Source organism: Sciurus vulgaris (assembly GCF_902686455.1).
Source record: "Sciurus vulgaris genome assembly, chromosome: 4".
Taxonomy (NCBI): Eukaryota; Metazoa; Chordata; class Mammalia; order Rodentia; family Sciuridae; genus Sciurus; species Sciurus vulgaris.
This window is the reverse complement of record NC_136464.1, coordinates 22,770,234-22,784,728: the sequence shown is the minus strand read 5'-3', so window position 1 is coordinate 22,784,728 and position 14,495 is coordinate 22,770,234. Positions and strand designations below refer to the sequence as shown.

Sequence of the window (14,495 nt, the reverse complement as noted above, 5' to 3'; positions counted from 1 at the left end):
AGCTTTCCAGAGCTCATCTCTTTTCAAACACAGGGACTCTGGCAAATTGATTATCAGTTTTAATACAGGGATATATGAAGTGAGACCAAGACTAAACTTTGAATAACAAACCCAGGTAAGGATTTTCCGCCCATCTTATAGAGATGAGCTGAACTGGCAAATGAGGCTTCAAAATTTCTGAACACATTAAAATTTAAAAATTCCATGTTAAAAGTAATATACACCCATACATACATAGGATTTGGGAACAATTATAAAAGGTGTCCTATAATATAAACAATGGGTTCCATACACTTAAACTTTGTACAAAATAACAAAGGAATAAAAAACAAACAAACAAGGGATTGTTTGAATCAGGAAACAGGAAGAAAGAACAGAGCCACAGGGCTTCTTAGAGCAACTGATCAGACTGGAGCTGGTTTTGATAACTCCCTCTCAGATTCTGCCAGCAATGTCTGCTGCTCTGCCCTCAATGTGTTCTGTCTTCTCTCCTGTTTCTTTTACCCTGAGCCCTGGTAATGACAGTCCCAGAGATAGAGAGTGGGGGAGGGAGAAGGAGAGAGATTCCAAAAGAGGGAAAAGAGATTATGATACTAAGACAAACTCATTTTTTTTTTTTCACGCTGAGACAGGTCAGGTATTATGCTTAAATCCTTTATTTCAATTGGTAGGTAATTTTTTCTTTCTGTTTTGTTTTGACAGGGATAACTTTTCAAATTAAATCCCTTTATTGAATTTTCACCCTTGGACAGTTTCAGAAGATGCTGCCTTTGCACAAATACCAAAAAAAAAAAAAAAAAAAAAAAAAGTAAAATAAAATTATTACTGATATATTTCATGACTTGGGAAGGCTGAGACTGAGATGGCATTTTGGTGTGATCAACCGCCATGCCCTCAGGGAGCAGAGGAATAATGTTAGGTCTGAGAAAATGTGCAGATCAGGGAGAGCAGAGGACTTGGCTTTGGATGTGGAGTTTCGTGCATTCAGTGCCAGAAGCCAGAACACAGCATTATCCCCTAAAGCCTGAAAATAAAAGCAATCGGGGATGCTACCAATTCCATCTAGAGACTTCTAAACAAGGGTGCATTCATGGGAGACAAACCCTAAAGCTCTTTCATTAGTTTCTTGTTGTGGAACTTCACTCCTCAAAGCAGGTTCCACAGACCAGCAGCATGGGATCATCCGGGAGCTTGTTAGGAATGCAGAATCTTGGGCCCCTACTGAATCAGAACTCACATCCTAATGAGATCCCTAGATGGGTTGTATGCATGGTAAAGTTTGAGAGGCAGAGCTCCAAAATGTTCAGGCTACCTGAATTAGCTAGGAGGTAAAACTGACTACTGGTCAACTATTCAGCCATTCATTCAGCATGAGTTTGGTGAGCTCCTTCTACATGTAGACATTGTGGTATGAGCTGCAGAAAAAACTGAACAAAGATATATGCTCTCTGCTTTCATGGAACTCAAAAACCAGTGGGGAGCAAAAGTTGGGACCAAATCATTACATACATGGAATATACTATTTCAAACTGAGATAAAGCCAAAATAGAAAACATATTGGACAAAAGCAAACAAAAGAAGGAACTGGTTTAGGATGGGAGTTTAAGAACGTCTTTGCTAATAAACAGGTGCTTAACCTGAGGGTTAAACTATCTACAGTGATCAACTGCATTTACTTGGAAGAGCAGGGGTAATGGAGGAAGGTTTCCAGACAGAGGAAATGGCAAGAATAAGAGTCTTGTGGCAAAGCACAGAACCCCATGTACTTCAAGAACTGAAGTCAAGCCCAAAGTCCTTCAGGCAGGGAGGGAGGAAAGGCAGAGTGGAGAATAGGCTGGGGAAAGGGGCAGGCACCAGGTTAGTTAGGACTTGGCTCTTTATCATCAGAGCAACGGGAATTCAACTAGAGCTTTAAACTGGTGATGCGTTTACTTTCACATCAGAAAAATATTGATCTTTATCTTGTGTTTACATCTGGACCTGGAATCCAAGATAGCATCATCTGCTCCAGGGAAATGGAGGGGCCAATACCTGCGAGAGCCCACCGCAGAGATGGGAAGATGCTCTGAACTGCTGAGCTCATTAGAAGGAACAGCCTGCCTGGGTGTATAGGAAGAAGGTCATGGTCAGCCTCAGACCCTGTTCTGCACTCACACAAACTGCCAAAAACACATATCCCTGCCCCCAAAGGGGAAACTAAGCTTCTAGAAATTATAACCATGAGAAATCTCAAGGGGGGCTTGGAGGATGTGTGGCTCCTGGGGAGTCAAGTTGCATGGGTGACTTATTTTTTTGCTTTTTTTTTTTTTTTTCTTTGGCTCAAAGCTGGAGAAGTATAGGTATCCTCTGCCTCTGTGTTCAGGAGAGGTGAAGACAAGTACACAGAAGTAAGGAGGTAACCAGAAGGAATGAGCATTCTTGAGAATTGTGAGGAATAGTTTAGAAACAGGGACTGTCTTGAAATGCCATCATTGCTCCGATTCAGGGCTGCGCTCCTTGCTCTGTGGCAATTTAGGTTAGTCATGCTCTTTCTCTCCTCTTGAAACTTCTTTCTTCCCACCTCTTTTCTCCCCTTGACCCTCTTCTTTTATACCCTTTCTCCTTCTTTCCTTTTCTCCCTTTCATCTGTAATGCACTACCTCATGTGTGGTGGTACCCCAGCAACTTCTTAGCTCTTCTGAGCTTCCTCAGGACCAAAGAAGGGATAGGAAACTTATGTGTTTATTGTTCAGATGTTTGTCAGATGCAGCCCTTCATATGCTTTGGTTTCTGTAATTCTTGCCTGAAAGGGCTTGTGACAGAGACCCTGTTTTCCTCTGTGCATTTACCAAATGCCTTAGATAAATCATTACTTAGTTTCCTAGGCTTCAGTTTCTCCATCTGTAAAATGGGAATAGCAACCTACAAAGTTGTCTTGATGAAGAATATGATGTGCTTAGTACAATTCCTGGTACAGGGCAATTTCTAAATCAATGTTAGCTACTAAAAGAATCATTATTATCAGTGTATTTGTTTCACAGCAAAGAAACAGGTATAAAGGTTTAAGTGGATTTTCCAAGGTGACAAGATCAGTGTGATCTTAGAGACATTCACACATGGGTGTGAATTGTGGATCTGCAACCCACCTCCCCCAATATCATGTACCTAAAGCCATAGCCTCCACAAAGAGTGGTCCTTTATTGTGGCACGAATACCCAGGGTTGAGAAGACGAACCAAAGTGTGAGCAATGAACTCAGATGACTTCCCCCTTGCTGCCCATGATGGGGACACACAGGATGATTCTTTCTTTCTACGCTTTTAGTCCTTTTGTGAAGCTCTAAGCAAGATAGGGAGGCATTGCCTAGATGCCATTTTTACAAATATAGAGCCTAAAAAAATAAAACAGCAGCAGCAACAACCACTAAACACTTTAGAAATCAGCTGGAATCCTCTCTTTACCTTGAAAGATAGCTTGAGTGGATGAGATTATTGTGATTATGCAAATATAATTAAATAAATATAATTAAATCTGGAATAATATGTATTTATACATACACATGTATTAATATGTCTATATATTTTAACCATGTATGTTAATATATGAATTTATGAAAACGATTAAGTCAATCCTGGATTACTGAGGATAGGAACAGTCCTCAACTCCAAATGGCTTGGATTATTGCCACAGTGATTACACAGATGCGGTTCATGACAGATTGATAGAACTAATATGACTATGAACACTGGGGCAAAGTTGATTTACTTACGACCATCCACAGTTCTGGCCTCGAGATGCACAAGGTCTGGTTCCTTGTTCGACCCCATCACAGACCTAAAACATGGAGATGCATAAAAAGAAACATCTGGATTAATAACTTCCAATATGCCTCGGTACATCCCATTAGACTATCAATATCCACACACTTCCCAATTCTCGGATGCCCCTCCTCTATTTATGTATATAGTCTGACAGCAAAACTTCCGCTTCAAATAAAAATGATGATAAAATCTTTTTTTGATGATGCCAGGCTGAACTCGGGCAAGGATATTGGGTGTTGTTAGTTTGGACTTGAAAATAAGTCACACAAATGGCCCTTGCATACTCCCATGATAACCCCTCTGGAAGTGTATTAAACTTTCAAGACTTATCAGGCAGGTGACAGGCATGTTGCTTTAGCTGGGTGACTTGAACATTGATTTACATAACAAACTGATCTAATTAATTTTTTTATTTGAAATTTGCAGATGTACGTACTACTGCCATATGAACCGTGTACAAATCACATGACCCAACCAAAGAAGTGGCAGCTATGGCAGAGTGACCATTCCCTGCACTGTAGAACCAGTGTGACCGAAAAGTGCAGATGCATTTCACTCTTGGATATGTACCAGAAGTCACATGTGTAAATAAAACAAACGCCTATTCAAAATGCCTTGGAGGCACATATTATTTTGTACAATTTTGCAGTGAGCCAGTCTAAACAGAAAATAATTATTTCATTACATAAATAATATAGGCAGTCATACTTTATCTCTAGAACTTTCATAACAGCAAGATTAATTAAAGTTGGGGCTATGTGTACTTTTTAAAAAATAATCAGGATTGGCAGAACTTTAGTTCATTCCTTTTCTACATGAAAAACTGTCAGAGGCCTTCACAGGGTCCCTCTGCCTGCCCTAAGCCAATCAGCACAGCCATTCAATTCACACTACAAAAGGCAGATTTCAAAAATACATATCACCTTCAGGATTTTGTGTGATACCTAAATGATAGGCCCCGTCTCACTTTTGCTGCCTCATCTGCCACACTCAAAGAATGTGCCATTCCCTGAGAGTGCTACATTCCTTTCCCACCCCTCAGGAGCCTCTGTGAGCTCTGTCTCTAGCTTGAAATGCTCTTTTCCAGCTTCTTTAGAACCTCTTGGACCCCTGGACATGACTGGAAAGTCACTTCTGTTAAATAGGTCCCAGGTACAACAGGAAAAACCTTTCCTCCTATGAACACATGTTTATTTTAATATAAATCCTATAAGATATTTATCACAGTTTATTTTAAATAATTGTTTTTGTGTTTTTCCAAATGTTAAAGCAATTGCTTATGCAGATGAATAGAAACACACACACAAACACACAGACACACCCCAAACAGAGCTACCAGGGAGGGAGCTTTGTTGTAAATATTTTATATTCATAGTTGTGGCATATAATAGTCAAATGTGGAATGACAGAAGGAAGGAGCCTAGGAAAGATTAAATAAATGAAGGAATAAAGGAAGGAAAAGAGGGAAGTAAGGAGAAAAAGGAAAAGGAGAGGGAGAGAGGAATGGTAAAAGTCTTGTTAATTCTTTGAAATAAGAAGTAATCAATGTACTAGGGGAATTCCCAGAACTCTTCTTTGGAATGCATTTTCTCAGTCCCTCTTCATCTTCAGAAAAAAAGTCTCCTTAAGGACCTATTATCCCTGTCAGTGAGTTTTCTCTGATTGACACCTAGCCTGAAATTCAGAGTCTACTCTTCAAACAATAAATCCAGTTTTCTTCTTCTCCCATGAAGCAAATATTTCCTAAAATGACTTAATAATTCCTCCCAAAGAGACATGTGTCATGTGCTTGGACATTTCATGCCACTGGGATTTGCCTGAATGAAGAAAAGATGGCCCTTTTGCCACAATTTCAGTTAAACGCTGCAGCAACTGCTAGTCCATAGGCAGGAGCCCTCCTAATCCCCAGACTCCAAACCCTGGCCCAGATTTATGGAGGATATTTTCTCACAAGGTCACAAGCCAGGAGAATTGAAAAGAAAGCTGACTGCTACCAACCCTCAAACTCTAAAGCTCAGCTGTTGACTGTTTCTTCAAAATATTAATGGGTAGTTTCATGTTGCTCATCCGTCCCTCTTGCTTGCTGCTCTGAGTGTCTTCCTCGGAAGGTCTCCCACATTTTAATCCCAGGAGAAATCTGGCATCCCACAAGCACAACACTGAAAACTCGCAAGCCGGTCTGCTTGGCTCATGGTCAGTGTCAACAGGTGGCAAAACAGTTTCCCTGGATCTAGGTGCATCTTTCCACGTGTTCCTGTCTCCAGACCAAGAGTTACAAGAGTTTATCAAGATTTCTGCATTATCTCTAAGGGCAGGAGCTATTGTTTCAGATAACAATCCCATCTACCCTTCAACTAAAGGAAAAGATACAAGAGCAGAATAGAGTCCTTTGTTTTCCAAAATTTAATGTAGCTAACCAAACTCTTACCATAAGTTTTTTTCCCCATCTTTAAACAATTATAAAATTAAAGTTTAAATACTTAAAAGGCAATGTTTACAAGAATTTTTTTTTTTTTTTTTTTTTATGTAAGGTGTTCAAGTAGTACCTTCAACAGTCACAGATGACAGGATAATCGCTGCTTTTACTGTGTGGAACTGGTGAATTCCAGAGAATTAAAGCCAAACAACGTGAAATCTGCAAGCAGGTGGCTGGTTTTGATGATCCTTAAAGCATCACGTCACTGCAGTTCATCAACTGATACGATAACCACAGACCACATACATGGCTACATTTCAGTTTTGACTACGGACGTTGGTAGTTGTGTGTTTTAAGATTATTGTGTTTCTTCTTCATGGTTGTTTTCATCAAAGGAAAATGGCGTGAGCATGGGATTTAATCCAAAATGAACCCTTGATGGTCTTACTTACAGATATTTCAAGGCTGCCTTAGAGCATCTCTATCCAAACTATTCCAATATTTAGCACAAGTGTTTGGGCACCTTGCTTTTTGCTTTGATATCACCCTGGACTTATCACTCTCATGGTTCATCATGGTTTGCTACATACTTTGCACAGAGGACTCTCTTCCTACCCTGAACTCTCAAGGGGAGTGACTTTTATGATGGGATTCTCTGTGCTTAGCAAAGCATAAAAAAAGTATGTTTCTTCAATAAATACATGGACAACATTTTTACACTGGTCAGTATTTACTATTATATCCAATACACCAGGTTATTCAATTCTGGAACTTGGAAGGACTATCTTTCTATAACAAATAAGATGAAAAATTTGGTTCAGGATCCTTTTATTATAGAAAAAGGCTATAGGGAGCTGTATCTTGTATCCCTTTATCACTAATCATATATTGCCTTTATGTGCAACTGGGAAGACGAATTCTCTTCTTGAACTGGATTTCATGGAATGGAAGGGGACTCTGCTCACGCTGGTATTTCTACCTGGAATTCCTTCTTCCACTTGTATAGCTTTTATCACTGGGGCTCATCTGTTGATGACTGAAGTTGAAAGTAGGCATCCCAGTGGGGGTGCCACTTAAGCTACATTGGGTCTCCCTTCTGAGGCTTCTAGAATCACACATATGCTTTTGCACAGCTAAAAAGGGCTAAAATCAGTTTTCCTAGAATACACATTTAAAGTACCTATATGACTTCTGGTGCATTCCAAAGACTGAGAAAAAGCAGCTGATTTCCTTCTTTTCTTCCACTCCTTTCCTTATTTCAAGAAATACATAGGGAATATTAATACTCACCTAAGGAATTAGAGTTAATATTTGTGTTAAACACTTCTTGGTATGGGTATCCCACTAACAGAAATGATTCATCCAAATGATTTATTATCTTAAGTCAATAGACAAAAAGACAGGAGTCAATATGAGTCAATGGCCCAAATATCAACTATCAAATAAAATTAACTTGTTGACACATTCATTTTCTTATTCAGTGCAATATCCCAAGCCCCACACATAATAGTGAGATAAGAGCAAGGGGGGCTATAGAGACCCTGACTTTAAGGGTTGAGAACTACAGAAGACAGAGTAATCCAATGACACAAGTATTATAATACTTATTTGAAGTGTGTAGATAGAGACCTGGAGGAGAAGAAAGGTCCAGGAGGCCTTTACAGCAAATGGATTGAATCTTCCAGAATATACAGCAATATGATCAATGGCCAGTAAGGGTAGAACATTCTGTTTAAATATGAATGGCAGGTGTTAAGGCCCAAAGACCTAAATCTAAAAGGGTCTTACACAAAAGCATCTGCTAGTTAGTCAGTGAGCTAGATCTGGTGTTTTCAAAGCAGAGAAGTAGAAAATAAAACAAAAAAATTAGACACTCAATAATGAGACACCTCTTGCATAATGCTTAGGTTTTATATTGATCCCAAAAGCCATGAAATGGTTTTACAAATGTTAAGTATGTTACTTTTTGAATAGCTAAAATGGAAAACCTCAGTCCCAGTCTATGTGTGTGTGTGTCACTCCTGGGGGAAATGAAGAGACAGTCCACAGGTTATGCCAGATCAGCTCCAGTGATGAAGACTAGACAGAGACAAATAATAGTGTGATAAGAACAAGGTGTGATAAGAAGACTAGACAAAGCTTACTGGAGCCTCCCACCTCTGTGTTTCCAGTATCTTAAGTTCTTGTTCACATTTAGAAGTCAGTTTGCAATAAAACCTAGAGATTACGAGCCAAGAGTATGAATGTAGCAAAACCCACACTGAGTTAGTACACTGGTGATTTTAGCAATGCAACATCAGCCTTCTGAAATACAATCAGCCCGATGCAGCCTTTGTAGACATTTTCTAGTGAGAAACTCAGAAATGTCACTAGTTTATCATTCTCCTGGCATTTTGTCTGAGTTTATACCAGTTTAATATAGTGCTCAATAAATGCTGCAGAGCCACAAAATATCCCAATGTAGATAACTGCAGAACAAGTATTAAAAAAATAAATACCATGACTGGATAGCTCCTATTTATTCAGATTTGGAAATGCACTTAATGACATATGGGGGATGGGGAGAGATCTGCAGGAAGAGGGCTGGGAGGGTGGAGACCCCTGCCTCCTGCTTTGTTTCAGATGGAGCATGCATGTGCCCAGGAGCCTCTGCATGAACAATGCCAGTGAAGCAAGCAGTCTTGTCTGCAAAAGAGAAGAGACAAACTGCCTGGCAAGTATTCGCAGCAGGATGCCTTGATTTCCTCTTGTACATATGGCCAAAGGCTTCCTTCTCATCGGCCACCATAGACAGGCTCTCAAACATCCTCATGGAAACCCTTTCTAAAGCCAAAACTTCAACCCTTGAACAAGCAGCTTAGCCTGAGGTCTCATCTGCTGCCCGCCTAAGGCAAGTGGGCTAGAGAAATAAAAAAAGCACACTCAAGGCATCATTTTCACATTTCTTTTTAGCTTAAAAAGCATGCTTGCTTTTTGCTTCTTTTATTCTGGTTCCCAGCTTGCCACATGGGTGCCACCAAAGGTACCTACTGTGAGTAACAAATAAGTAGATGAATAAATAGAAATGATACTTAGTTTCCTGCCTGCAGAATGGCTACAGACTTAAGCCCACCAAGTTCGAGTTCTGCATTTTGTCATCTCTGAGTCAGAGTCTAACTATTTAATGCTGTGAAAGAGAGTTGTGGCCTCAAAATAATGCTAAGTGCCACCAGGAGAGTGTATCTGTGACGATGTTAAGTTCAGGGTAAGAGGAGGGAGGCTGGAGGTCCTGCTGGAACAGGAAGGCCATATTAACACAAGACAAGGAGAAGAGAGAATCTTCACCTCTCCTTTCTTCCTATTTCTAACAAGGACCAAGAACTTCAGACTAAAGGGTAGAGCAAATATACATTTAAACAAATGGAAACCTGAGCATTTTGCTCCTGGAGATAATATGACCCATGGAAATTCTATCTCATCAGAGAATTCCAGGGATAGCTATTTCCATTTTTTTTTTCAAACATTAATGTTTGCTTAATAGCAAAGGGAAAAAATGAATACTCTCTCAATACGTGATAGTTTGTTAGTTGTAAGTTGTAGAAGTCACTAGAGTATTTATATATTAACTTTGGAAAATATGCACAAAACAGAAACTAAAAATAGGAGCAAAATGTAATCAGATATTCTAATATCTTTTGTGCATCCCTGAGGCAATGGTGCAGGTAACACACACCATGGAGACTCTTTCTCTAAACTGAGGATGCCTGGGCTCCTCTGGCACCTAACACCAGGCAGAATACCTGTTTGATCCTAAATTATTATTGCAATGGGTTAATGAATAAATTGAAAGACCTTAATGAAGACCTATAACCTGTGAGGTAGAGTCGTAAGCATATGGGGTTTAACGTAGAATAATACAGGAAAGCCTCTGCACCTCATGAAGCTTACATTTCAAAAGGGATGTCAGGAAAATGTAGAAGATACATAAATGTGTAATATTGCAGGTGGTGATAAACACATTCCCAGAAAGCTGTGTGGGAGATAAAATATATGAGCTATAAGGGATTTAACTACACACACACACACACAAATAAAGTATTGTCATAGGGTATTGATGAAGGACTGGTGTCCATCTATTAATTCTGAGATCGATGTTAGGTAGGGCTGTGTGGATGTACCCTTCTCAGCGTCCCCTTCATCATTTGTCAACAACTTGGATAAGAATACGTACTGTAGACAATTCACACGTGACACCAAATCAGAAACAATAATGACAGAAGAGAAAGGCAGTATTCCTTCTGAAAGCAATTTACTTGCCTGAGGGCACACAGCTCATAAATGATGCAATCAGACTGGAACCTAGGCTTTCTAAATTTCCTGCAGCTACCACGTGGGAAAAGGATAATGATAATAGTAAAAGCAATTAATAATAAGATTGTGTAAAGAGTAAACGAGTACGTCCAGCTAACCAGCTATTCTCTGGTTAATGGTATGAATTAAGGGATCCTTTGAAGACAGAAAGGATGTTAGCAATAAACTAGCGCACTGGCCTCCCCGAAGTTACAAGTAAGGAAGCCAGTCTTTCTAGAGGAAACACCTTGTCCAGAGTCATAACACTAAGGGTCGAGATCAGACCTTTTCACCCAGGCCCTTCATTCCTTCCAGAGATGAGGCGGAGATGATGAGGAAGAAGAGGAGGAAGACGAAGGAGACAAAATCATCACCTTTTCTTTTTATTCCTTAGTGTCTCAGGTTAACTGGGAAGGGGATGTGTTTATCTTACACTCAGAAGGTAAGGAGAAATAATGGGAAAAGCTCAGACATTTTGATATCCCCTAAGAGTTATATGTATTAAAGTTTAGGGAGCGCAATCCCAGGCATACCAGGAGAAGCTTCCATGTCTTAGTTGGAACCAGACTGGATGCTAATCTGTAGGACAGACGTTCAAATGCAAGGTTTCAAAGTTTGATGGTGGCCTATTCTGTAGTCATGAGCAAAATGGTTAATAAATTCTGATCCTTGTCAGAATAGTGTCAGTTTTCACCTGAACTGCCAGGAATCTGGTCCTCAGATTAGGCTGGTTTAAGGACCCTAGTAAGTTGATTCTCCATATTTTACAAGCCTCTTATGACACAAAAACAGTCTCTGGCTTTATTTCTGGGTATCAGTACTTCTGGTTACTGCCCATCAGCACTTCAGATGGGAAGAGAAATAAACCCATTCTTGTAAGGCTCAGAGGGCAGGGCAGGCTAGGGTTAGACATAGGAGGAAATTAGATTTATCTTCAGGGCAAGGATAGATATTTCTGTGGTGTCAAGTGGCAGCTATTCTTCTTGGTCCTTTCTTTATTTACAAAGAATTCCTGGAGTCTGAACATGAGGTGTGAAGGAATTTGGCACAGGGCAAAGGTGGGGATGCGCTTCTGTAAAAAGGCCCTGCCAATTTGGTTTCAAACTCCTACTAACTTCTTGCCAAAGAAACCAGTGTGCTGCTGGAAAGTGAAAAACATACCTTTTAATTTCTCTCTCTCTCTCTCTCTTTCTCTCTCTTTTGCTTGTTTTTTAATGACTATTCTGTTAGAGACATGAATTTCTAAAGATGTGATTCCACAGCTCAGTGTGACAGAAAGAAAAGAGAGGGAAGGGGAGAAGAGAGTGAAAACTGATGTGGGGAAGAGAGGACAAGTGAATCTGAGGGGCAGATGCAGGCGATGGAGATAGGATGAAGCTGACAGGAGGAGGAGAGACCTACTTTCCATGGCTATTCCACCTGGGTCACAATGATCTCCTGGGGTTTGTCTCTCATTGATTCCACAAGACATCCCCCATTTGGAAGCAAGATTGACTGTTACATTATGATTGTGGTTGGTAGTATTTATCTAAAGAGCACTGCTTTGAAAACTGTACTTGTAAAATAATATGTGTCTATTTAAACCTAATGAAAGGGATAGCAAAAGAGTAAATGGAAAATAAGACATTTATGCAACAAACCATCTAGAAATAACCGTCTTTAATATTTCGTTCAGCATTTATTTCTATACAGCTTTCACATCACATCATTAACATAACGTGATATAACATACTATGAGGGTGCACAGTTTACCAGCTGTACCATATTCCATAATTCACATCACTAATTTGCTGACTGCAGGATATTGGCAGTAACTAACTTTTAACTTAAATAGATGATACTTCACTATCTTCACAGGTAAATATTTGCATGTCTCTCATCTCCCTGATTTTTCAAGGAGAAGTATTACACAAAGGAACACTGGCCCATAAAGAAAGGGCATTTGAAACCGGGCGTGGTGGCACATGCCTGTAATCCCAGCGGCATGGGAGGGTGAGGCAGGAGGATCTTGAGTTTGAAGCCTGTCTCAGCAAGATCAAAATGCTAGGCAACTCAGTGAGACCCTGTCTCTAAATAAATTACAAAATAGGACTGGGAATGTGGCTTAGTGGTTGAGTGCCCCTGAATTTAATCCCTGGTATCAAAAAAAAAGAAAGAAAAAAAGAAAGAAAGAAAGAAAGAAAGAAAGAAAGAAAGAAAGAAAGAAAGAAAGAAAGAAAGAAAGAAAGGAAGAAAGAAAGAAAAAGAAAGAAAGAAAGAAAGAAAGAAGAAAGAAAGAAAGAAAGAGAAAAAGAATGGGCATTTGCTTAAGACTCTTGGTTTCAACAACTGCTTTCCAGAAAGGCCGTACACAATGCTTTCCTAGAAAGCCAGGTGGGTGGTATACACCTGTAATCTCAGCTACTTGGGAGGCTGAGGCAAGAGTGTTACTTGGGCCCTAGAGTTCAAGACAAATCTGGGTTCCATTACAAGATCCTGTCTCAACCCCCAGCCCTGCCCCATTCTCAAAATAAGGCCAAATAGTCTCTTCTTAAAAATTCTATTTATTTGATAGATTAATAAATGGCATGTACTTTTTGTTTCAATTTTTATTTTCTGTTCATGAGAGTAAACATTTTATGTTGTCATTTTTTTAAATAAATTGCTCATGATTTTGGTTGTTACAGAGATAATTTTACTCAAGACTTTCATTTGTGAGAATACATAAAACATTTAGGATATTTACCTAGCTCCTATAATGTATTTTGACATGTTTTCCAGTTGGTCAATTTGGAAGGTATATTCTTTGGGGAATTAAAATGACTGCTAAACAATAGAGGTCATTGTCCTTCATGGATGTTTGGTTTTGTTCCAGGGGAGCAGTTAGCCTTGTTTTTATCCTTGACTAGGACGGAGGAGAAGAGGGAAAAGAAAGGTGTGTGTGTGTGTGTGTGTGTGTGTGTGTGTGTGTGTGTTTCGGTGAAGGTATGTGAGATGCCCAGCACAACAAAGACAGGAGAGTCTAGAACTACTAGTGAATTTCACAACTCAACAATCACACAAGCAAATCAGTCACAGGGAAAGACATTCTCCTCTGAGGTCTCCACTTCAGGGCAGACCCAAAATTGTTCTAAATAGCGAAAAAGAAACAAACAAACAAACCAAAAAGAAATAAAAACAATTTTATTGATTCTTTTCCATAAATAGCAGTCAACACATTAATACTACATTAAAGCCTAATAGGGATCATTTGGCCATCGGCTCAGAAGCAGAGTAAAGAGATACCTAAAATGAGAAAGGACCACTAATAAAGGAATGACAGAATGTAATCCAGGATTGGGATTGCTCCCCATCTTTTCTGACCACTGCATTGGTTGAGCAACTAAACCATTGTTATGGATGTGAGTCCCCCAAAAAGTTTACAATGTAATTGAGCTATGACAGCCTTAACCCAATCAGTGAATTAATCCCCTGATGGGATTAACTGGGTGTTAACTGAAAGTGGGTAGGGTGTGGCTAGAGGAGGCGGGTCCATAGGGGCGTGATTTGGGGGTATATATTTTGTATTTGGGGAATGGAGTCTCTCTCTCTGTTTCCTGATCATTGTGTAAGCTGCTTCCCTCTGCCACACTCTTCGACCATGATGGTCTGCCTCACCTGGAGCCCCAAGGCATGGAGCTGGCTGTCTTGAGACCTCCGAAGCCATGAGCCATCAAATAAACTTTCCCTTCCCTAAAATCGTTCTTGTCAGTCTTTTAGTCATTGCAAAAAAAAAAAAAAAAAAAAAAAAGCTGACTAAATCACCATGATATAAATAAATATATGGTCAAGAAAGAACAATTTTTCCTTCCAGAAGAAATCCAATTAGTATCCAATTAGTATATGTAAAAGAAATGATCAAAATAAAATCTTCTGAAGAACAGACAGGAATAATTTGTGCAGGTCAGAAAAATAATGAATACTAAAATTAGT

General features: G+C 39.6%; 1 protein-coding gene across 8 annotated transcripts in view; it reads right to left on the bottom strand.

Moving 5' to 3' along the window:
• Positions 1-14,495, bottom strand: part of SORCS1 (sortilin related VPS10 domain containing receptor 1) — a 469,944-nt gene that overhangs the window by 129,388 nt on the left and 326,061 nt on the right. For all 8 annotated transcript variants that reach the window (XM_079136908.1, XM_079136906.1, XM_079136907.1 and 5 more), the window contains exon 6: positions 3,748-3,812. In XM_079136908.1, the coding sequence (XP_078993034.1) occupies positions 3,748-3,812 (65 nt within the window). The remainder of the gene's footprint in view (positions 1-3,747; positions 3,813-14,495) is intronic.